The sequence below is a fragment of the Tachypleus tridentatus genome, chromosome 7 (assembly GCF_004210375.1).
Source record: "Tachypleus tridentatus isolate NWPU-2018 chromosome 7, ASM421037v1, whole genome shotgun sequence".
NCBI classification, from domain to species: Eukaryota; Metazoa; Arthropoda; class Merostomata; order Xiphosura; family Limulidae; genus Tachypleus; species Tachypleus tridentatus.
Genome location: NC_134831.1, coordinates 90,796,142 through 90,821,135, shown reverse-complemented (window position 1 = coordinate 90,821,135; position 24,994 = coordinate 90,796,142). Strand labels below are relative to the sequence as shown.

The 24,994-nt window shown below is 34.2% G+C and overlaps 1 protein-coding gene across 2 annotated transcripts in view; it reads left to right on the top strand.

The window, feature by feature from the left end:
* Positions 1-258: 258 nt before the first annotated feature.
* LOC143256178 (uncharacterized) overlaps positions 259-24,994 on the top strand; it is a 29,839-nt gene continuing 5,103 nt past the window's right edge. Inside the window, exons 1-14 of one of the 2 annotated variants that reach the window (XM_076513039.1) lie at positions 259-492; positions 2,730-2,969; positions 14,291-14,383; positions 14,972-15,103; positions 15,399-15,512; positions 15,783-15,865; positions 16,144-16,246; positions 16,977-17,034; positions 20,224-20,318; positions 20,688-20,840; positions 20,982-21,138; positions 21,473-22,337; positions 23,101-23,678; positions 24,041-24,154. In XM_076513039.1, coding sequence (XP_076369154.1) covers positions 2,772-2,969; positions 14,291-14,383; positions 14,972-15,103; positions 15,399-15,512; positions 15,783-15,865; positions 16,144-16,246; positions 16,977-17,034; positions 20,224-20,318; positions 20,688-20,840; positions 20,982-21,138; positions 21,473-22,337; positions 23,101-23,678; positions 24,041-24,154 — 2,743 coding nt within the window. In that variant the 5' untranslated portion in view covers positions 259-492; positions 2,730-2,771. Of the gene's footprint in view, positions 493-2,244; positions 2,530-2,729; positions 2,970-14,290; positions 14,384-14,971; positions 15,104-15,398; positions 15,513-15,782; positions 15,866-16,143; positions 16,247-16,976; positions 17,035-20,223; positions 20,319-20,687; positions 20,841-20,981; positions 21,139-21,472; positions 22,338-23,100; positions 23,679-24,040; positions 24,155-24,994 lie in introns of those variants that run through there. The other variant, XM_076513038.1, reaches the window with a different exon arrangement.

Here is a 24,994-nt window from a genome sequence, read left to right as displayed (position 1 = left end):
GATCTGGCTGACCTAGTGTTTAGTATCACTCTTTTTCTGATTGGGCCAATTTGGCGGGAAGCTCTGCTGAATCGTACTGCTATAGGTCCGACGAACAGATGTATTAACTCAGTGACGTATTAACTGTATACCGTTCCGCACGAGGGCGCTACCAGGATACTACAGCGGTGCAGGTGAAACTTATTTGTGTATCGCTACCTCCGTGTTGGAGTACAGGTGTAGTTGAAAATGTTGGAAGAAAGATGTTACAATTTTATCATCTTGGGAAACTGGATTGGGTATTCACGTGCGTCAAAACGTTGGATAGGTCCAGGGAAACAATTTGGCATGATTAAAGAAAGGTAACTGGTCAGTCATTCAGTTATGTGGGTTTGGTTTATGGCCAGCACTTTCAACCGGGCCTGAGAGCAAAGTGCCCTCCCTATCAGACCCCGCCAAGTCCTTGATTCTCATAACAGACTACAAGTCTCCACTTTACCGAAGCATGTTAAGGTAAGGAAAGCGCCTCTTGTCGACAAGGGAATACAGTTACGGTATACCCTGTATTTAAACTTAACAATATTTCTTTTATATCTTAAGATAGCGTAGTTTACCAACAAGAAACGTTTCCAAGTTAACGTTTTAACAATTTATTTTCCTAAAGTATATTTAGAAAAAAAGTCTATGTAGTAATTATGTTACCTCTAAAATTATTTTTAATTTTGTGGCTCAAACTACAAATTTTATGAACGCCCCCTTGCGACTCGTTTTGAAGAAGGAAAGTGAAGCAAAGTATACTACAATACAGATAACTATTCTTTCAAACACTTTTAGGGTTACGAAAGTTTTGTACACTATTTGAACATATAAAACTATATTAAAACTGCGAGTCACATGTTCGTTACCCCATAGAAAGGTAGTAAACCTACGGAAATATAACGTCATAAAGTCCGAGATTCGATTCCTATCGGTTGTCACAAACAACTTAAAAAATTTCTGCGTTGAGTGAAACAATATGGCTTTCTGAGACACTGATTTTTTGATAATATAGTAACTGAGGTAAGACTGTAATATGTTTTTCTATTGATATTGTTCGTACTTGAAACCGACTTCAATATAGACAAATTTGTTTATTCTATAAACAAACGAGATTACCAGAGATTTCGAACGTTATTCTTGGATTCCAGTTCTCAGTGATCATTCTTAATGCCCTTTAATCGAGAACCAATTGTGTTAAAAACTGTGCAAACATTTAAAATTAATAATTGAGTACCAATTTGCTATTTGCTCACGGAATTCTTTACCGTTTCTTTGAAAAAAAAATCAAAACGTTTTTATGAAAAATAAAGTAAAATGAAAGGTTTACGTGTTTGTCTCTTGTAGAGCACGAGACTACACAATATGTTATCTCTGATGTGCTCATTGCTTGTATCGAAACCCTGTTTGTACAGTTGTAAGCTCACGCAGTTGCCAAACATCAAGTGTGAGAGATGTCGGGCAGTATTTGTTTTGTAATCAGGAAATTATATTTACGTTTACTTTCAAAAGAAAATCTGTTCCACATTTGCCACTAGGTGATGCAACTGGACTTTTCTTTCGTGTACAGAAAGTTATAGAATGTTCTAAACGTATAAGTCTGTACATTTGCAAGAAACGTCATAAGTTTTCAGTTCCAAGTAAAATGACGACAGGTGGGTTACATTATGCCACAGAAAATCCATTTTAAAGTTGCTTATTTATTTGATCTTAACCCATCTTATATTTCAATGGTGGTTTGCTGTGGCTACATATGAATCAAGAATGGTGAGTGATTAATTTGTATTTCGAATGACCTCAGTGACTGGTGACCTATATTATTTAAACACGTGTAACGTACATTCTACATTAATTGACAAACAACAAGGAAAAAAGATGAATTAGTTGACTTTCAAATAGGTCATATTATAGAAACCAATTAATATATGTACGTCAGTAACCCAAATAACACAAGAGGTCAAAAGTTGGGTCATCAGGTAAGCATAAGATAATAACGAGGGAATGAGTTCTGTGTCCGAAAACCTAATTATTCATCTTGCAGGAACTTTGAAGATGTCCTTTATGACGAACTGAAGCAGATATAACAGCCAAAGGTGGAACCACACGTCACTGAACCGCTTGCATTGGGTGTTTGTATTTCTTTTTGTCCAGCCTTGTCCATAGCTTTGACGTTATGAGAACGTAACAGAGAAACGTGAGAGCACGTGACTGTTGTTTGACCGTTCATTTGTGCTGGTAGGAATAAATACAGCTACAAATTAAAAGTATGCCTCGTGTTACTAGTTTCAGTGAAAAAAACGTTTAAAATAATTAAGTTTCTACTCTTGCGGACTTTAACTTTTGCTTCCGTAAGCTGATTGGTTAATCAGTCCAGAAGTCCAAAGTCAGCGATATGCAGGCTTTGCAAGCCTAAATATAATTATGACACGTCTCACATGTCTCGTTGATAGCAGAATGGTGGGATGCAAAACCAGAGCCCGAAGTTATAGGGAGTTTTCTAGTGCTGTAATAACGGTAGGTTAATAATTAGTTAATTTTAACATGTTTATAATACAGTATATCTAGGTAATCTTGTTGAAATAAATACAGTTTAATACGGTGTATTTTTAATATATATTCGAAACCTGCACAGTGTGAAAACTTATTTCTTTCATAAGGATAAGAGAAATAGTCCTTGAGATTAAAAACGAATATCTCATTGTTTTATTTCGTAGCGCTAAAGTCAACAATGAAACGATGATTCATAGACATCATCCATGACCCTAACTGAGGTCACTTACTTTAATAACTTCCTCACAATGGGTCCACTGCCAACATTGACCATTGGATCAGACTTGTCTCAGAAAGGCACCGAATTTCAAATAAATCCGCGTCATTCCATATCCACTGGCTTCTCCAAGGGTCTTCTCAACAAACCTGGTCAGAACAACTGTTTTTTAAACAGTGCAGTACAGGTTGGTCAAACGTGCTATTCTATCCATTATCGTGTCCATTTCAAGACTTAAATATTTATACAGATTGTCCTGATTCTAATTGAAGTTCCTAACATTAATACAGATTGTTTTGTTATTTGTAGATGTTTTAACATTAATACAGATTATTTGGTTCTTTGTAGATGTTTTGACATTAATACAGATTCTTTGGTTCTTTGTGGATGTTTTAACATTAATACAGATTCTTTGGTTCTTTGTGGATGTTTTAACATTAATACAGATTCTTTTGTTCCTAGTTTTAATGTCAGTTAAAGCTGTTCCCTTTCTAGTTCAAGTTTCATAATAATATTTTAAACAATACAACATAACATAAAAATTGTGTCATATGAACTATTAAATCAAGTTAAAAGTTATATTTATTATATTGAACTACAAGATGGTACATTATATACCGTGTGTATTTGTTATATATAATAACTAATTCTCACCTAGTGTACTGAGTGTGTCTGTAAACTACAATAATTCTCACAACGAACTACCTGTGTCTGCAATTCAAGGACACACTTGGAGCTAAAGTCGAGTTAGCCCATGGTTCTAAATTGTGGGGTTTGACTCACTAGACGTTTCAAAATATCTTTACTTAGGGACCATTACAGTACAAAAATAACTTTTATAAACAGACATTTGTTGTTTTTATATACCCAGTGTTTCCCAAACCTTAAATTTTATTTAATTTCTGACTGTAAAACTATCACTAATGATAGCGCTGCCATTCATTGAAGAAACTGCTGAGAATTCTTAAGTAAAAATAACATACAGCGAGGGGAAAACATTGGGGTAGCTAGTTAGTCAATATAAGGTGTGTCTTTGAGTACCACTGAAGTTCTTATGGTGAGGTACGAGAAATCACCACTTGTGATCTGGGCTACCCAGTAAAGGTGGTAAAACTGTATCGTCTAGTCTTATTTAGACACAAGAAACCATTGCATGTTGTGATCTGGCCTACCCAGCATATTATGGCTTACCAAAGGCCCAGCGATGAGTCAAAAGTTATAACATTAAAAACCGGACTTCGATACCTGTAGTAAGCACCGCACAGATAGCCCATTATGAAACACTTTTGTGCTCCGTCAGTTGAGGCTGTGTTGGTTTATCCACGTCAATTAGTTCAGCTTCCAGATATACACTGAAACACATTCCGTACCTCCTAAAGATCGATGTCACCGAGACAATACCTTGTTCTTTTCAGACAGCATATCTTAGATCTGGAGTAATTCAAAGAGTCCAAGAACAATGACAAATAAGATTGTATTATAATATGCCAACTATACTACATACCCAGTGTCGAAGAGGTATTCCGTACAATACACCGACTCATTAGGCCTGCTGGGATACCACAGACCTAAACTAACAGTGGTCTAATAGCTGCATATGTCATCGGTTTCCATAAATCATTCTTGTCGGACTAAGTAGCTCTTGGTTTTTTGATGTAAGGTTTATCATTTACAAACATCGACAGTTCACTTGTGTAATAATATCAAACAGGTGGGTCGGAGAGATGTTGTTACATTATACACGAGTCAAATCGATGCTGGTATTACGTTATGGGTGAGTCATCAGAGAGATGTTATTACATCACAGGTGAGTCCGAGAGATATTGTTATTACATTATAGTTGGGTTAGAGAGATATTCAGTTACAGGTTACGTTATTATTACGTTACAAGTGGATAGAGGAGATGTTATTATATTATAAGTGGGACAAGAAGCTATGACGTGAGGTTGAAAACAGCGACATCTCTTCGACCTGGTTGAGGCTAGGCTAAAATTAAAATAATATAATTAATTGCTTAGTTCTCCCCACAGTAAAATAACTTCTAATCTGAAATGTTTACGTTCCACATTCCAGAGACGCCACGATCCGAGAGCGAGACGATACAGACTGGTACATCTTAACTCTTGAAATATAATATTGTAAACTGATCTGTTACGAATGATACATTCCATTAAATTTTCAAAGCTGTTTCTGTCCGTGACACAAATTATTTTATATGTTGATCGCGTTTTACATCAAACGCATGCGTATTGAGAATATGAACTGTATAATTAAAATTAAGCACAGTTTTGGATTTCACGTTATGCAAAAAAAGGCTGTAATAGATTAGTTGATAATTGTGTAACATAAATATAATTGTTAACTCGTAGAAATACCCGTTTGTTTGTTGCGACAGTTGTAAACATTCGTGTTATATTACTTAAACTGACGCAAATTTGCTAAGATAACAATAAATAATATGAACAGATAAAGATTACTTTGTGTTTTAGTGTTAAGATAACAACAAATCATATAAACAGATAAATATTACCTTATGTTTCAGTGTTAAGATAACAACAAATCATATAAACAGATAAATATTACCCCATGTTTCAGTGTTAAGATAACAACAAATCATATAAACAGATAAATATTACAAATCCTATGTTTCAGTGTTAAGTTAAGATAACAATAACAACAAATCATATAAACAGATAAATATATACCCTATGTTTCAGTATTAAGAAACTTCTGCAATATTAACAAGCTACACCTATTTGTCTGCTTTACTGTTACATTGGGTACGTCACACTGAATACAAAACACCCAATCAATATATTCAGGTTTACTCTATACGTTTTATCGTTTATTACACGTGCCACTACTTCCAGGCTTCTGTGACGAGAACCACGTGTGTTTTTTTCGAGAGCTACAACTTTTCATGAGTAACTGATATTTATATTAGCACTGATACGATAATTACGAAACACTTTCCGTACAGTACGTCTCGTTGTCGGCCTTTTTACATAATGTTTAGGCAATTGAATGACAAGCTAACTTTTGACTTGGGCTTATAAAGGTTAAGGATAGTCCGCAAAGACATGATACAAAGAAGGAAAAATGTTAAAAGCTAAGTAACTCGCTGTTAGTTTTCCTAAACCTCATATCTTGATATATATAACCTGATACATTGCTGGTTACCAGTTATTGTAGCACTGTAACAACCTGATACATTGCTGGTTACTAGTTCTTATGGCACTGTAACAACCTGATACATTGCTGGTTACTAGTTATTGTAGCACTGTAACAACCTGATACGTTGCTGGTTACTACTTCTTGTGGCACTGTAACAACCTGATACATTTCTGATTACTAGTTCTTGTAGCACTGTAACAACCTGATACATTGCTGGTTACTAGTTCTTGTGGCACTGTAACAACCTGATACATTGCTGGTTACTAGTTCTTGTGGCGCTGTAACAACCTGATACATTGCTGGTTACTAGTTCTTGTGGTGCTGTAACAACCTGATACATTGCTGGTTACTAGTTCTTGTAGCACTGTAACAACCTGATACATTGCTGGTTACTTACTAGTTCTTGTAGCACTGTAACAACCTGATACATTGCTGGTTACTAGTTCTTGTAGCACTGTAACAACCTGATACATTGCTGGTTACTAGTTCTTGTGGCACTGTAACAACCTGATACATTGCTGGTTACTAGTTCTTGTAGCACTGTAACAACCTGATACATTGCTGGTTACTAGTTCTTGTAGCACTGTAACAACCTGATACATTGCTGGTTACTAGTTCTTGTAGCACTGTAACAACCTGATACATTGCTGGTTACTAGTTCTTGTGGCACTGTAACAACCTGATACATTGCTGGTTACTAGTTCTTGTAGCACTGTAACAACCTGATACATTGCTGGTTACTTACTAGTTCTTGTAGCACTGTAACAACCTGATACATTGCTGGTTACTAGTTCTTGTGGCACTGTAACAACCTGATACATTTCTGGTTATTAGTTCTTGTAGCACTGTAACAACCTGATACATTGCTGGTTACTAGTTCTTGTGGCACTGTAACAACCTGATACATTGCTGGTTACTAGTTCTTGTGGCACTGTAACAACCTGATACATTGCTGGTTACTAGTTCTTATGGCACTGTAACAACCTGATACATTGCTGGTTACTAGTTCTTGTAGCACTGTAACAACCTGATACATTGCTGGTTACTAGTTCTTGTGGCACTGTAACAACCTGATACATTTCTGATTACTAGTTCTTGTAGCACTGTAACAACCTGATACATTGCTGGTTACTAGTTCTTGTGGCACTGTAACAACCTGATACATTGCTGGTTACTAGTTCTTGTGGCGCTGTAACAACCTGATACATTGCTGGTTACTAGTTCTTGTGGTGCTGTAACAACCTGATACATTGCTGGTTACTAGTTCTTGTAGCACTGTAACAACCTGATACATTGCTGGTTACTTGTTCTTGTAGCACTGTAACAACCTGATACATTGCTGGTTACTAGTTCTTGTAGCACTGTAACAACCTGATACATTGCTGGTTACTAGTTCTTGTGGCACTGTAACAACCTGATACATTTCTGGTTATTAGTTCTTGTAGCACTGTAACAACCTGATACATTGCTGGTTACTAGTTCTTGTAGCACTGTAACAACCTGATACATTGCTGGTTACTAGTTCTTGTGGCACTGTAACAACCTGATACATTTCTGGTTATTAGTTCTTTTAGCACTGTAACAACCTGATACATTGCTGGTTACTAGTTCTTGTGGCACTGTAACAACCTGATACAATACTGGTTACTAGTTCTTGTGGCGCTGTAACAACCTGATACATTGCTGGTTACTAGTTCTTGTGGCGCTGTAACAACCTGATACATTGCTGGTTACTAGTTCTTGTAGCACTGTAACAACCTGATACATAGCTGGTTGCTAGTTTTGTAACACTGTAACATTGTGACACCTAAGCATAACTTGGAAACGTAGAATATCTGTGTATTATAACATATTTCACATATTAAACATGACAGTTTCCACGACTACAAAACATAACTCTGTCTATGACTATATAATGCAATCGTTTCCATGATCTTCACGAAACATAATGATGCTGTTTTCTCGACCAAAAACCATATCACAAAACAGTATATTAATTCGAAACTACGTAGCTTTTAGGGAACTGTATATAAAAAAAAACACACGAAATTTCTATTTGCTTGTTTGTTATACAATGGGCTATTTGTGCTCTGCCCACCATGAATATGGAAAAAAAATGTTTTTTTTATCTTTATTGGACTCCAAGTTATCATTGATCAGCCAGACTAGTCCATTTAATATTTACTAAAGGATATTTTAATATAAAGAAAGGTTTCTGGGTAATTTCAACGTGACACTTAACTGTAATATCATTTTGCTATCATGTCATTGGTTGCAACAAATTACTTTCAAAGTACACTTTTTTTTTGTACAGAACATACACAAGTATAGTTAAGTTTAACTACAGAATTGTCTGTTTCTTTCTCGAATATTCTGTTAAAAGTCCAGTGAAAACACGTGCTGCTTTGGCTATGATAAATTATACTAAATGAGGACAACGAGGTGCCTAGTTCTCAGGTAATTATACACAGATCTTTTATTTCACACTCTGCACGTGCATTTGTAACTATATTATTCCTAGTTCTCAGATAATTCTCCAAACAGTGGACACAGATCTTTTATTTTCTGTGCATTTTAACTATATTATTCCTAGTTCTCAGGTAATCCAAACAGTGGACACAGATCTTTTTATTTCACACTCTGCACGTGTATTTTTAACTATATTATTCCTAGTTCTCAGATAATTCTCCAAACAGTGGACACAGATCTTTTTATTTTGCACGTGCATTTAACACACAGGTAATTCTGCAAACAGTGGACACAGATCTTTTATTTCACATTTGTATTTTTAACTATATTATTCCTAGTTCTCAGGTAATTCTACAAACAGTGGACACAGATCTTTTTATTTCACACTCTGCACGTGCATTTTTAACTATATTATTCCTAGTTCTCAGGTAATTCTCCAAACAGTGGACACAGATCTTTTTATTTCACACTCTGCACGTGTATTTTTAACTATATTATTCCTAGTTCTCAGGTAATTCTACAAACAGTGAACACAGATCTTTTTATTTCACACTCTGCACGTGCATTTTAACTATATTATTCCTAGTTCTCAGGTAACAGTGGACACAGATCTTTTTATTTCACACTCTGCACGTGCATTTTAACTATATTATTCCTATTCTCTGGTAATTCTCCAAACAGTGGACACAGATCTTTTTATTTCACACTTTGCACGTGCATTTTTAATTATATTATTCCTAGTTCTCAGGTAATTCTCCAAACAGTAGACACAAATCTTTTTATTTCACACTCTGCACGTGCATTTGTAACTATATTATTCCTAGTTCTCAGGTAATTCTCCAAACAGTGGACACAGATCTTTTTATTTCACACTCTGCACGTGCATTTTTAACTATATTATTCCTAGTTCTCAGGTAATTCTCCAAACAGTAGACACAGATCTTTTTATTTCACACTTTGCACGTGCATTTTAAACTATATTATTCCTAGTTCTCAGGTAATTCTCCAAACAGTAGACACATACATTGTTTTCAAGTCACCTTGATTTATGAAACACCCCAATGTTACTGACGAAACATTTCCTCAATGTTATATTATGATGCTACTGAAATGAATAATTCACCCCACCCCAGTTTCATCATAGCATTGAGGAAATGTTTGGTTAGTAACTTTTATTAAAAATGGTGTTTGATTTATTTTTAATTTTTTGCTTTGTCTTTTCACAAACTTGTGTTATTATGTCAACCAACCAGAAACTGTTGAATACCTAGTAACACGAACCTCTGAAAGAGACGTTCATGCACGTGAAAACACACATGAATTAATTCTTACAGTACAAAACGCATGTACCAATAATTATTATAAAAATGGTTGTGTTAGTATCCATGAACGTGTTTCTAGCACGTGACTGAGTAGTGACAGACTTGGTAACAAAGTCAACCGATACATAACGTGTACAGTCAAGGTAACGTACAATAGAAACAGGAAGTTCGTATTTGTTACAATAATAACTGTTGAAATGTGAATGTAGTTTAACAAGATATTCTCATACTGACACTTCATAGTAGTTCAAACTCATTAGACTAAAGTTTACATACTCAACACAAACCATGTATCTCTGTATGTGAAAATGCAACGTTTCACAGGTTACAAATAACTGAATACAACCACTCTATTGGAAATGTAACGTTTCACAGGTTTTAAATAACTGAATACAACCACTCTATTGGTGGAAATGTAACGTTTCACAGGTTACAAATAACTGAATACAACCACTCTATTGGTAGAAATGTAACGTTTCACAAGTTTTAAATAACTGAATACAACCACTCTATTGGTGGAAATGTAACGTTTCACAAGTTACAAATAACTGAATACAACCACTCTATTGGTGGAAATGTAACGTTTCACAAGTTACAAATAACTGAATACAACCACTCTATTGGTGGAAATGTAACGTTTCCTACGTATGTGAAACAAGTAAGAAGACAAATTAAAATGACTTCAAATTAAAATCTATATTAACCTTTCCGTATAACCTTATAGTCAGGATGTATTATTGCAAAAGGTAAAAGACAAACACACCATTCAATGAATGAGTCACATGTACAGTAATAATAAATGTATTACATACCAGTGGTTTTATATACAGGAGATGACACCATTCTATCAACATTAATGATGCATGTTATAAATACATAAATGGTGCATATATATTTATATGACGTGATTCATCATACAGATGTAAGACGTTTAAACCATGCAGTAAGTTTTAAGCCTGACATAAAATAAGTTAAATGAAGGAAACATGATATCCAGTTAACAAAGAAACACTTCCTGCTACAAAGTAATAAGCTGTTATACAAACAACAGAGTAATTTTAATCTTAAAGCCTGTTTTCTCGCTGTCGTGATAGTTACTGGAGATGTGACAACAGTCCTATTAGCACTAGCTTGAGGATTATAAAGTACATCTCACGATATAAGGATTCGCTTAATAACTTCTTAAAGAAATCGTCGTGGTAAAAACATTAATATAATTAAGTCTTGATTTGTCACTGACCTTCATCTCTTCGTGAAATTGGTTGACCTCTGTATAGGTCACAAAGGTTTAGAAACAGGTAAGATGTGTGTTACCGGTGGCTCTGTTTTTTCTGGGTTATGCTCCGCTATGGTGAAACGTTCCGGAGTACATGTTTAATATGTTTAATACATGTTTAACTTTCGAAAAAAATAAATTCGATCACTCCGTTTTCTCGTTCAGTCCTTACCGGAATATTTTTGCGCATTTATTTGGCTTTAAATTCCTCGTTTGAGTGACTCATGCTTAAAAAAAATAATTATGCCATTCATTAAAAACGTAAAACATTTGTATACTTAACATAATAAAAACCAAAATGTTTTACGTGTGTTCCAAGATAGTTGTAACTAGCAGACGAATTATTGTTGTAACTAGCAGACGAATTATTGTTGTCAAGCGTTGAAAGTAATAACCGCTATACCGTTCACAAAATGCTTTATGAACCGGATATTTAGTCCTAACTCAAAACAGCTTTTCTGGAATAATAAAATAACGTTTAGTACGTCTAAATTCTTATCTGAAGTAAAAAAAAAGCTTGTTTTAAGCTACAAACTACGGAATGGATTATCTTAGAGAAACGGTGAGACAAGCCAATGGAGAATTAGCTTGACAAGATTCTCGTAGTGGGAATCTAACCATGAACTCTAGCAAGCTTCCTCAATACACTGGAAATGTTATCATAATCTGATGTTTTTTGTCGAACCAGCTGGAATCTATATCGTTGAGACTTGTTATACAATAGATTTGTTTTTAAATGTAAAGGTTCACAAAGGACCATCAATGCTGTGCCCATGCAGGAATCGAGCCGACAAAGTTTAACCTTTAAACCCTCAAGCTTATTCAACATGAAACACTTGTTTCACACATCACCACTTATAAAATGTAGCACTAAACCTATCTGGACAAATAAAAAGGTTTTGTTTGTTTATTTCTTTTTTTTTTTCTTCACTTTTACGCAAAGTTACACGAGGATTATCTGTGTTAGCAGTCTCTAATTTAGCAGTGTAAGACTAGAGGGAAGGCAGCTAGTCATCACCACCCACTGCCAACTCTTGGACTACTCTATTATCAATGAATAGTGGGATTGACCGTTACATTATAATGCCTCCACGGCTGAAAGACCGAGCACGCTTGGTGTAACAGGGATTCGAACACCTGACCCTCAGATTACAACTCAAGCGCCCTAACTACCTGCTATGTATGTACAGAATAGGTTGACGATGACAGAAGAAACTTTTTGATGTACTGATATACACTAACAAATTCGAACACAGTCTGTATCTATATAATTTAATGACGAACAATTTGTCAAAATCTGTACATTTCGTCACGAATTAAAATATATATAAAAATAATCTTATTTTGATTCTGTTCAGGCAGAATTTTTTATCACGTTTGTGTTTCAGTACTGCCACTATCGCTGGACTGCCTTGGGCTGTATAAGAGCTCTTTTTGGACTGTCTAATCTAACTCTGCGGGTTTGCAGGGCTGCTTCTGGGTTGTTTCTGGGCTATTTAAAGGTTGTTTCTAAGTCGTCTTTAAACTAACTTTAGGGCTATCGCAAATATGTCTTGTGATCGAAGTTCTGAGTTGTTGTTTTTTTTAATTCCGTCAGAGCTTTTTACAGCTTGATAGTTCTTGTTTAAGGTCCTACTGGTCTTCTCCATGATTTGAGATAGCCTAAAGACTTTTAAGAAAATATTGCTTCTTGTGTTACTGAACACTTTTGAAGTTACATTTAGAGAATGGGTCAGAAAATGGCAAATTTGGATACTAATTATCTTATATTTCGCGGGATTTCTAACTGCTAACGAATGCCCTCTGGCGGAGCAGGTTTTAGAATGGCACCAGTAATCACTCATGCCGCGGTGCATCTGAACAGAGGTTTTGCACGTGCTCAGAAGGACATCTACGTACCAGTATTTCATTTTTGTTACAACACACTCTAAAACATAGCTGTCAACTAATGGAGTCCAAATGTGTGAAAGAATCAGTTTTACTAAAGTAAGTCACTTAAATATAAAAGAAGCTTCGCAGTATCTATGATTGTTAAACTTATATCTTAAATAAAATTTGATTTTTAATCACAAATAACGTAACTTTGTTTTTATTTTCGGTAATACATTGTGAAATCTACGTGGCGCCATCTTTTATATATTTCTGTAGTTATAATAAACTAATGCAAGTGAACATTGCAATCACAGAAGAATAACGAGTGAATGACTTCACATGTATAACATCTCAAACTGTATAATACTTTGATAAGGACAGAATTATCAGACTATCATGGTATGAATACAATGATTAGTAACTTTTGAAATATGATTACTGGGACAGTAACTTGTAAAATACGATTACCATGGTAGTAACTTGAAAAATACGATTACCATGGTAGTAACTTGAAAAATACGATTACTGAGGTAGTAACTTGTGAAATACGATTACTATGGTAGTAACTCGTGAAATATGATTACTTGGAGAGTAACTTGTGAAATACAATTAGTGGGGTAGTAACTTGTGAAATACAATTAGTGGGGTAGTAACTCGTGAAATACGATTACTTGGAGAGTAACTTGTGAAATACAATTACTGGGGTAGTAACTTGAGAAATACGATTAGTGGGGTAGTAACTTGTGAAATACAATTAGTGGGGTAGTAACTTGTGAAATAACTTGTGAAATACGATTACTTGGTAGTAACTTGTGAAATACAATTACTGGGGTAGTAACTTGAGAAATACGATTAGTGGGGTAATAACTTGTGAAATACGATTACTGTGGTAGTAACTTGTGAAATACGATTACTATGGTAGTAACTTGTGAAATATGATTACTTGGAGAGTAACTTGTGAAATACGGTTACTGGAATAGTAACTTGAGAAATACGATTAGTGGGGTAGTAACTTGTGAAATACGATTACTGGGGTAGTAACTTGTGAAATACGGTTACTGGGGTAGTAACTTGTGAAATACAATTACTGGGGTAATAACTTGTGAAATACGATTACTGTGGTAGTAACTTGTGAAATACGATTACTATGGTAGTAACTTGTGAAATACGATTAGTGGGGTTAAATATTGTGAAATATTTTGGAAACTGGTAGTAATCCTAAATACCACTCGATGTATATTAATGATTTTGTGTTCTACTTTCTGCTATCTACGAATGACATTAAAATTATATATAACTCTCCTACATCTACAAATACATTAAGGTTATTAGTGTTTATTAAACGAATATTTATATGTTCTTTCTTAAATAAATGTTTACATGTTCCTTCACCAGGTTCTTTGGCATTTAGACACATTTCGTCGTAATTTCCGAGATTTGAATGGTCATTTTTGTACAGCCGATTCGTGCATATTTTGTGCCCTCAAGGTAAGTTTAAACTTTTGTTTTTTGCTAACAGAAAAATGTCCGTCATCCCGAGCTGTTTCATTAACTTAGGTTTTGAAACGTTACAAAGTAATATCGTTCACTCTGCGCTACCTGGGCAAGTTGTCTTTTAGGCTTAATAGTTTACTGACTCGATCATGGTCACTGTAGGTTTAGTTGATACGTTAATTTACTGGTTATATCGTGGTAATTGTAGGGTTAGTTGATACGTTAGTTTACTGGTTCTGTCATGGTAATTATAGGTTTGTTGATACGTTAATTTACTGGTTACATCGTGGTAACTGTAGGTTTAATTGGTACGTTAGCTTACTGGTTCGTTCATGTTTGTTAATTGTTTTGGGGTTCAGCGTTTTATATTATTTTTTCCAAGTTTAGTATACAAACAATAATAACTATATACTCGACAAAAAAAAATTATATCGTATGACCATCTTGATTTGAGCTTCGCAGGTGAATAAACTGTAATAATCTTTATATAACTGATTAATGTTCGATCAGTTTTCACTACAAGTCACTTTTAAGATTAGGAGTGTATCGTTTATAACGTAACGTATCATCTCTTTTTATTAGGAACTGTTCGGACAACTTCAGTATAGCTACAAGTCAGCATTACCACCAGACGCCTTGAGACGGGCTTTGGCAGAAACGTTTCAACAGAGGCGATTTAAACTCGGAGTCATGGATGACGCAGCGGAATGTTTCGTAAGTAGAGGTTTATTGAAACAAATGTTGTTGAAACCTGTATATGATTTAACTGAAACCCAAAATGATCTATTGAGAACTCGAGTTTTTTTCTACTTGTGATTAGAAAATAAAAGTTGTATTTAATTAAATTATATGACAAACCTGATATGCTAGTCGTATGTGATATTCAAAATGTGTTTGTAATTTTTTGTTAAATATTATTCTAGAACAGTGATTTATGTCACAACAATAGTGATTTAAGTCATAACAAAATAAACTACAAGCTATCTAATTTTTTCTCTCTTTTGTGTAGGAAAACATCTTGCAACAAATTCATTTTCACATCGCCAATCAGGAGTCTGAAGACATGTGTAGTTTGTCTCACTGTATACCACATCAAAAGTTTGCCATGACTCTTGTAGAACAGGTGAGCAGTTAATTCCGGAAACTAGCTTGGTTAAAATAAGAAAAAAATGTAGTAATTGTTTTTCTTTGTTCATAAACTCCCACAAAAGGACCAGAACCATGACCTTCACATCATGTTTTACAGTACAATATTTAATATGAACCATGAACTTCACAGCTTGTTTTACAGTACAGTATTTGTTTAAGGTGTAATATGGACTTCTTTAATGCTTTTTTTTAATATAATGAAGATACTAGCAGATATTTTAAACATGTTTTATTTTTCCATCAGAACGTCTGCCAATCTTGTGGCGCCACCTGTGAATCGTTGTCATTCACCCAGATGGTTCATTATGTAACAACTTCTGCCCTTCGGTATGTTTCTAATTTCAGGCTATAATATATACGTTCTTATGTTGTAGATTTCTAACACCGTACGTATGGTCATCAGATTAATATGTGGTATATGTAGTTTTTGATTGGAGTTTATTACTACAGTCATATTCTATTATATAATAATGTTCTAATGTATACTTGAACTGTATTTTGTTGTAATACCTTTATAATAAAGTTTCTGAAGAGTCTGAAAGGTGAAGTTTCTAGATATAATGGAAAATAGTGTTTAAGAGTTATTATAATTAACGTTTTTTTAGTTCGCAAGCAACACTGGTCAGAAACCAACACAGAGATCCAGCAGACGTGTTTGGACAGTTACTGAAGAGAGCTGGTGCAATGGGAGATACCAGAGTGTGTCCAGTAAGTAGTGACCCTTCCATTTTGTACCAGTAAGTAGTTACCCTTCTATTCTGTACCAGTAAGTAGTAAACATTCCATTCTGTACCAGTAAGTAGTGACCCTTCCATTCTGTACCAGTAAGTAGTAAACAATCCATTCTGTACCAGTAAGTAGTGACCATTCCATTCTGTACCAGTAACTAGTGACCATTCCATTCTGTACCAGTAAGTAGTGACCATTCCATTCTGTACCAGTAAGTAGTAAACATTCCATTCTGTACCAGTAAGTAGTGACACTTTCATTCTGTATTTGGAAGCTGGATTCTACCACTATTCCAAATGTGGAAACATTTTAAACTATCAAAAGAAACGTTGCTTGTCCCTATATGCCAAGTATTAAAATGTCTTTGGAAACATGTAGTATCTCTAGTTGAAAACGACCTTGATTTGTGATTCATCAGGTTTTACCATCAACAAAGAATTATCATATCCTTCACAATTATGTACCACATTTAATCAGTGTTTACTGTAAACAATAGTATACATTTATAATGTTAGTAAATGTTTTTTTTTTGTATTAGTATTAAAGGTCGTATTTGTGTGTCGTATGTTTCAGAGCGTATTAATACTGAAAGTGCCAGTTTCTACATCATTATTACATCTTATGTTTTTCTGCTGTTTCATAGTGTATTAGTATTGAAGGTCACAATATACAATGTTATTACATCTTATGTTTTTTTTTTACGTTTCAGAGTGCATGTGGTGCCAGAACTGAGATTTGTCAAACCCTCATGAATCACCCAGAAGTTGGTGGGTTATCTGGGTCTTTACTTTAATAATGTAATGTGATTACCTATTGTTTTAGTGTGAATTATTAAACTGTATTTTGGCTGCTACATATATTCAGGACTTTATTTGTAGTAACACTAGGAGCTTCTAGTAGGAAATGATAGAAGTCTTTGTGTTGATACAGGTAGTGATGAACCTGTTAAAATGTATATATAATATATATATATATCTGTGTGCAGTTTTTATGACGTCTGCAGGGCTTCCTTTGTATACTCTACCCACACACAAATGTATATACAGTACTGTGACAAAGTGTTAGGACAAAGTAAAAAATTAGATTTCAAGCTAATTTCAAAGAACAATGGAACAGGTACAACAGAAACTCAGCAGAAGTGCTCAAGCTGAACAAACAATTAACATTTTGTGTCTCCTTTTGTTTTCATAACTACAGACAATCTTTTAGGATTTATTCGAACAATATTTAATCAATGTGTTCTTCGGAAGTTTGCTCCAAATGTCTCTAATAAATCCCTGTAAAGTTTCTTTGAAAGTAACTTTTGATTTGTCAAGTTTTTGATCTATCAAATCCCAGATCTGCTCAATTGGATTTAAATTGAGACCCTGTGAGGGCCATTAGATCATTAGAATGACTCCAACAGATTCCTTCTTAGCTAAGTAATATATATTAGGTTGTATAAGTGTTTGTGGTCATTATCTTCTTGGTAATAGAATTTTTTACCATTAATACACAAACTGCTGGGTATACCATGACAGATCAGAACCATCATCATCCACCCATAACACCCTTTTCAAATCATCAGCAGTCCAGTTTTATGTTTTTTTGGTAACAGTATTTATAAATCAAAGTAAAGATTTTTAACTGTTATTAAATATTCTTATTGAATCTTCTTGGTACCGTAGATCTGAACGGTTTTCTGTCACTTGATACATACCTGAGATCAGTGACAGTCTTCCTACTGTCCTGAAGGCTGAATAAACACAGATACTTAACACCAGTATCACTAGGTTTAGGTGTTCTGTCTCTTCTGTTATTATTTTTAAATTTATCTGTCTCAGTTTCACGATCAAGTTTGCACTCGACAGTGTTTGGGGAACATTTCAAATCAATTTGTCACAGAGTCCAACCAGCATCACATAAAGCTTTTATGTAAACTATCTACTCTACTGATAGTTCTATAACAGCATAAAGCTTTTATGTAAACTCTCTACTCTACTGATAGTTCTATAACAGCAATAAAGCTTTTATGTGAACTATCTACTCTACTGATAGTTCTATAACAGCATAAAGCTTTTATGTAAACTATCTACTCTACTGATAGTTCTATAACAGCATAAAGCTTTTATGTAAACTCTACTCTACTGATAGTTCTATAACAACATAAAGCTTTTATGTGAACTATCTACTCTACTGATAGGTCTATAACAGGATAAAGCTTTTATGTGACCTATCTACTCTACTGATAGTTCTATAACAGCTTTTATGTGACCTATCTACTCTATTGATAGTTCTATAACAGCATAAAGCTTTTATGTCAACTATCTACTCTACTGATAGTTCTATAACAGCTTTTATGTGACTTATCTACTCTATTGATAGTTCTATAACAGCATAAAGCTTTTATGTCAACTATCTACTCTACTGATAGTTCTATAACAGCTTTTATGTAAACTATCTACTCTATTGATAGTTCTATAACAGCATAAAGCTTTTATGTGACCTATCTACTCTATTGATAGTTCTATAACAGCATAAAGCTTTTATGTGACCTATCTACTCTACTGATAGTTCTATAACAGCTTTTATGTAAACTATCTACTCTATTGATAGTTCTATAACAGCATAAAGCTTTTATGTGACCTATCTACTCTACTGATAGTTCTATAACAGCTTTTATGTAAACTATCTACTTTACTGATAGTTCTATAACAGCATAAAGCTTTTATGTAAACTATCTACTCTACTGATAGTTCTATAACAGCATGAAGCTTTTATGTGACCTATCTACTCTATTGATAGTTCTATAACAGCATAAAGCTTTTATGTGACCTATCTACTCTACTGATAGTTCTATAACAGCATAAAGCTTTTATTTAAACTATCTACTCTACTGATAGTTCTATAGCAGCATAAAGCTTTTATGTGAACTATCTACTCTACTGATAGTTCTATAAACTCTTTTAGGCCATTAAATGACAACAAAACTTAATATATATAGTATTAAAATCTCTTTTTATCAAGGTGTATTTGTATAGTGCTGATAAATTGACTTATTCTAGCATATACCAGTACCATATGATAGATCCTTTTTATATAGCTAAGTCACTGCATAGAATACCAGGACAGTTATTTCAAACTCTAAATTTGATTAGTATGTTAATTCAAACAGAAACCTTATAACATACCCTTGTTACCAATATATGTGGATTTTACAGAATGGTAAATATTCTCGTCCTGACCTATTCAGTTGTCAACAGATATCAATGAAGTGTTACCATGGTGTTGAAATTTGTATTCTACAATGACATGGAAAATTTCTAAAAAATTACAAAATATTTTCTTGTCCTAACATTGTAACTGTATATTTATGTATATACGTATATAATTTACACGTTGTACGTTTAATTGAGGGATCAGTAACATATATTGTTATTTGTAGATGTTATATATAATTTTAGGACTTCAAATGTTACTCTTCAGAATATAATTTTACTAAGAACCTGAAACAAAAATATTTAAATATCATTTTTAAGCTCAATAGAAAGAATCTTATTAAATACATGTATTTTCCAAATTTTCTTTTAGAATCTCAAAATTATATTCAGTAGAGTGACGTTTGAAGTTACGAAAGCGGTCAAATAAACCAATAAATTAGAAAAATAAGAGAATAACCTGATATTCCCGTGTTTTGATCATATCCGCAAGTGTAAAACTACAGTCATATTGAATGTATTTATGTATGAATATATGCGACTGTTTGTATACAGTTTACGCTGCCATCTATTGACTTCAACTACAACTAACTATATATTATATCTTATAGTTACTTGACATTGTGGACTAATTTTAATTTTATTTCTGAAGATTAAATTTCAAAAACGTTTTGGAGATAAATTGAGAACAACTTAGTATACATGTTTAATATGTTATAAAATACGTTTTGGTGTTAATTTAACACTTCATATTTATAGTCAGTGTTGGGCTTGTTTGGGACTCTGAAAAGCCGACATCAGATCAAATCAAGGAAGTTTTCCACTCTATTGGAATGGAGCTGAAACTACAAGACGTAAGTTTAAATTGGCGTTAATTTACTTATCACATCAGGAAAACTATAAGATATAAGTTTAAACTTCATATTATTTCTAAGTCCTATCACATCTATTTTATCTATATGTTTACTATTATATCTAAATCCTATCACATCTGTGTTATCTGTATGTTTACTACTATACCTAAGTTCTATCACATCTGTTTTATCTGTATGTTTACTACTATACCTAAGTTCTATCACACCTGTTTTATCTGTATGTTTACTACTATATCTAAGTTCTATCACATCTGTTTTATCTGTATGTTTACTACTATATCTACGTCCTATCACATCTGTTTTATCTGTATGATTACTTATGTGTCATAAACGTTTATTATTTTGCAGATGTTTCATTCTGTTGTAGATTACCATTGGGCTTCATCTACGAAGCACCATTTGGTGGGAATTGTTACATACTATGGAAAACATTACTCAACATTCTTTTTTCATACAAAACTCAGAATATGGATATATTTCGATGATGCATCCGTTCGTGAGGTATGATTTACGTTTATTTAAACTGAACACCATCATTAGTGGAACTATTTTAATTACTGTTAATTACTGTTATTGTGTACTTCTTATTCAGATTATTACAACACAGCAAAGAGTCTTCTCTTAAATTTTGGAATTTTCCAGGTCGGTCCCAGATGGGAACAAGTGATTGAAAAGTGCAGAAGAGGACATTTTCAGCCATTATTGCTTCTATATGCCAATCCAAATTGTTCCCCAATTTCCAGTTCGACAGCTCCTACATCTATTACTGTGGTTGATGCAAATAAAGTACCTGTGGCAGGTACGTTTCGGATTAAAACTGTTATTTCTGTTAAATGAAACTCAAGTAGTTACCGGTAGTTTGCTCGGAAATCGTTAGGTTTTCGTATGTTAGTAGACAAGATATGTGTCTAGTATGCCAGATTGGTTAAACCTATTTTCAGTTGTTTAATAAAGTGTACAGCTATACGTCATTCTAAAAACTGTATTTGACAGCTTTTTTCCTGGTATAATTTTATATTTATTTTCGCTGTGAAAGCTGTGATAAAGCAGTGTCTATTGATAGTAATTTGAGGAAGTAACAAATTTCTAGAAGCCTTTATTTGCAATGAGGTCTGTTCTGTTGTTTGTCACAGCTTCTGGTAGCATCAACTCAGCTGGTAATACTGAGGACAGTGGAATGATTTGTTTTGAGGATGACAATCACCAAAGAACAACAATACCACAGGTGTATAAAATAAACTGTTCACAAAAATCACGTATCCTTAACGAGTGTGATTCTTTGAGAAACCTAGTTTACAACTCAAACTGTATGACGTCTGGTCACCGTTCATTTGAAATTGTACATCACCAGTTACTTGAATGTTCCACTTCTCTTCCAAAGTTTGATTCTAATGCACAGTGTTTCATCAATCTTGGTCAGCAGTATGGTGGTCAGTTGGACATTAATGTTGCACCATCTGTTTATGTTAAGGAGGATACAGCTCATCCATTGCCATCATTTAATACTGGTAAACAACCATCAATTAATCACATTGATAAATCCTGTGGTCATAACCCAAACTTACATTCTCAACGTTTCCATCGGAGTTTCTTTGATGAATCACTGATTGTACCGGACTCAAAACAGTTTTCATTAGACTCTGACTCTGTCAATCAGCATAAAACTAATCCTGAAGGTTCAGAAGACCACGGCACCTACATTAGCCGCAAAGCAGTACAGAGTGTGCTTACAGCTCAGAAACTTCAGAGACAGAGGTCATTAAATGGGAGTTACTGTCCTAGTATAAGAAACCACAGCAGCAGTATCAGTTTGGAATCCTTTGACAACATAGATAAGACGTTGAATAATGCACCTGGTCTGAGAACAGAAGTCAGCAAGGCAGCTATTACTCCTCGACGAAGAGACTCTGGGAACTGGAGCGGTGACCGTAACAGTTCAAGTTCATCCAGTAGCACATCTTTAGACAGTGCTTTCTTCTACGTTGTTGGAAATAAAAAGTGAGTATTAACATAGCATTGTTTACTCTTAAAGCAAAAATTTTAGTTATCTGCTCATAACTTGAGTACTGGTAGCTCAGTTTTAAAGTTTCACTTCTGTAACACTGGTGTCAGGATGGACCAACAGTTAGGGCAGATTTTCTAATGTCCTAGGAACGATGAATTGACTCCCATTGGACTCACGTGAGTAGATAAAATAAATCTGTGTTGTTGTTTGGCTTAATTTGTGACTAACTGGTCAGGTAATTTATGGGTTAGCAACTTGCAGATGGTGTGGTGTGCTGGGGTCGTGTTCTAGCCTCAGGTCAAACCTTACTTGAGTTTTAGGTATTATGTAATAAGAAAACAGGAGTTGTCTACGTATATTATAACTGCTCACTTGGTACAACTCTTAAGTTCTAGGTTGAAACCGTTGTCATGTCACAGTGCTTGATGTCTTAACTAAATTACATTAACAATTGTAATATGTTTACTGATGTATTCTTGTAACATTCTTCTAAAATAAAAAGTACAAGTTTACTAAAATGGAGATATTTAATAATTTCATTCTAATCTCTTGTGATTATGCCAAGAAAACCAATAAATAATTATCATTCATTGAGTTTGATGGAAAGCCATGTAAAATACATATGTTTAGCAGCCTCAATGAACGATGCAAATCGAAGCTTAAATATGAATAATTTGAGCAAGGTAACAGTTATTTGACATCAAAGATTTACTGTTGAATTATAATTCCATTCTCGTTTTCTTCGAATGCACACAGGCCAGAGATAAGTTTTGGCAGTCTCAGGAATATCGAGTGTGAGATGAGGTCAGGGCAGCAGGAGTATATAAATATGGGTGCTGACGGAGGCTATGACTCTTTGTCTTTGTCTAGCACAGACAGCTATCCACCTGTCATAGGTTCACCTGCCAAGATTGAACCTCACTTGGCAAAGACACCTGAACAGTTGCAAGACAGCTATCCATCTGTTATAGGTTCATCTGCCAAGATTGAACCTCACTTCATAAAGACACCAGAACAGTTGCAAGACAGCTGTCCATCTGTTATACTTTCACCTGCCAAGATTGAACCTCATTTGGTAAAGACAGTGGAACAGTTACAGGACAGCTATTCATCTATTATAGGTTCACCTGCCAAGATTGAACCTCACTTGGTAAAGACACTGGAACAGTTGCAGGACAGCTGTTCATCTGTTATAGGTTCATCTGCCAAGATTGAACCTCGCTTAACACAGATACCAGAAGATTTGGAGACAGTCTCCCAACAAACTGGTACCTTGAAACCACACACTCCAGGAAGTTCAAACTTGATTGAAAATAATAACTCCAAAACAAAAGGTAAAACATTTAAACTGGAGTAGAGAACAATATTCAAGTGAATGTACATATGTCTTAAAAACTGAAACTAAACAATATATATAAACAGAAAACGTGTATGGTAATGATTTGTTTTTACTTTAGTCGATATTTAATGTTCTTACGTTATAATAAATAGTTCCAGTTAATAGATTTAAAAATATTTAAAATAATTCATATTCTCTATATTTTAAAGCTTTTCTCATTCTAGAGTTTCTTACTTTATAATATAAGTTGGTGTTTTTTTCTGGTTAGATACCAGTTTCATTTTTAATATTTATTTTTGTAACCTAAAAGTATGTGAGAATTTACTTATAGAAATGTAAAAAAACTTTACATTTAAGGCGAAGACTGTGATAAGCTGTGTGCCGAGGCCGATTTTTTTCTGGTGAAGTCTCATGAGAAAGAGAATGAAGGGGATCTGTTTGTGGCTACTGCACTGGCTGAATCAGCTGCAGGTAAGTAGACTGTTACCATGGCAACGCAGTATCGCATGGATTAGCCACTAAATCCTTTCTGTATCATCTGAACTGTGCAATGGAAGGTTTTGTTTGAAGTTCATAAACTAACATACAGGTGAAACCCGCTGTTTGTGTGAAAGGTTGGTCTTCGTTCTTTCCACCTAATGGCCTTTACCGATATCTTCGTTCTTTTGCGCCTATACATCAATTAATTATTTACATTGTTTAATCTGCCTGTTTATGGACATTACATAGTTTAATCCGTCTTTTTATTATATATGTAAAAACGGCTGGTTTGGGTTGAGAACATTTTTTACGTAGAGGAGCGAACAACGTTTCGACCTTCTTCGGTTCTTGAACACTGCAAATCAAATAAACACAACATAACCATAAAAAACGCCCAAATGTTAAACAATGAAACAAACATAAACAACAAAATTAAAGAAGCTTTAGTTATACAACAAGTCCAAGCCTAAAGTAAACCAATACAAAGGAACACCTTTATACATATATTAATAAATATATAATCAAGCATCTAATCACGCCCTCTACATTCCTACAGTCAATTCCATAACCCTTTTGAAACATGTGGTCAGCTATTGGTGAGTTACCTCTTTATTTCTTTGTGAACCTGACGATGACTGAAGAAGGTCGAAATGTTGTTCGCTCCTCTACATAGTGCTTTCTCTACCCATACCAGCCGTTTATATATATATATGTATATTTTTCTACAAGTGGGTTTTCTCGTCATCACGTCTTTTTATTGTTGTATTTGGCTGCTATTACACTTCATCTACGTTACTTGTTTATCACTATTGTCAAACAGTTCCGTTCTTA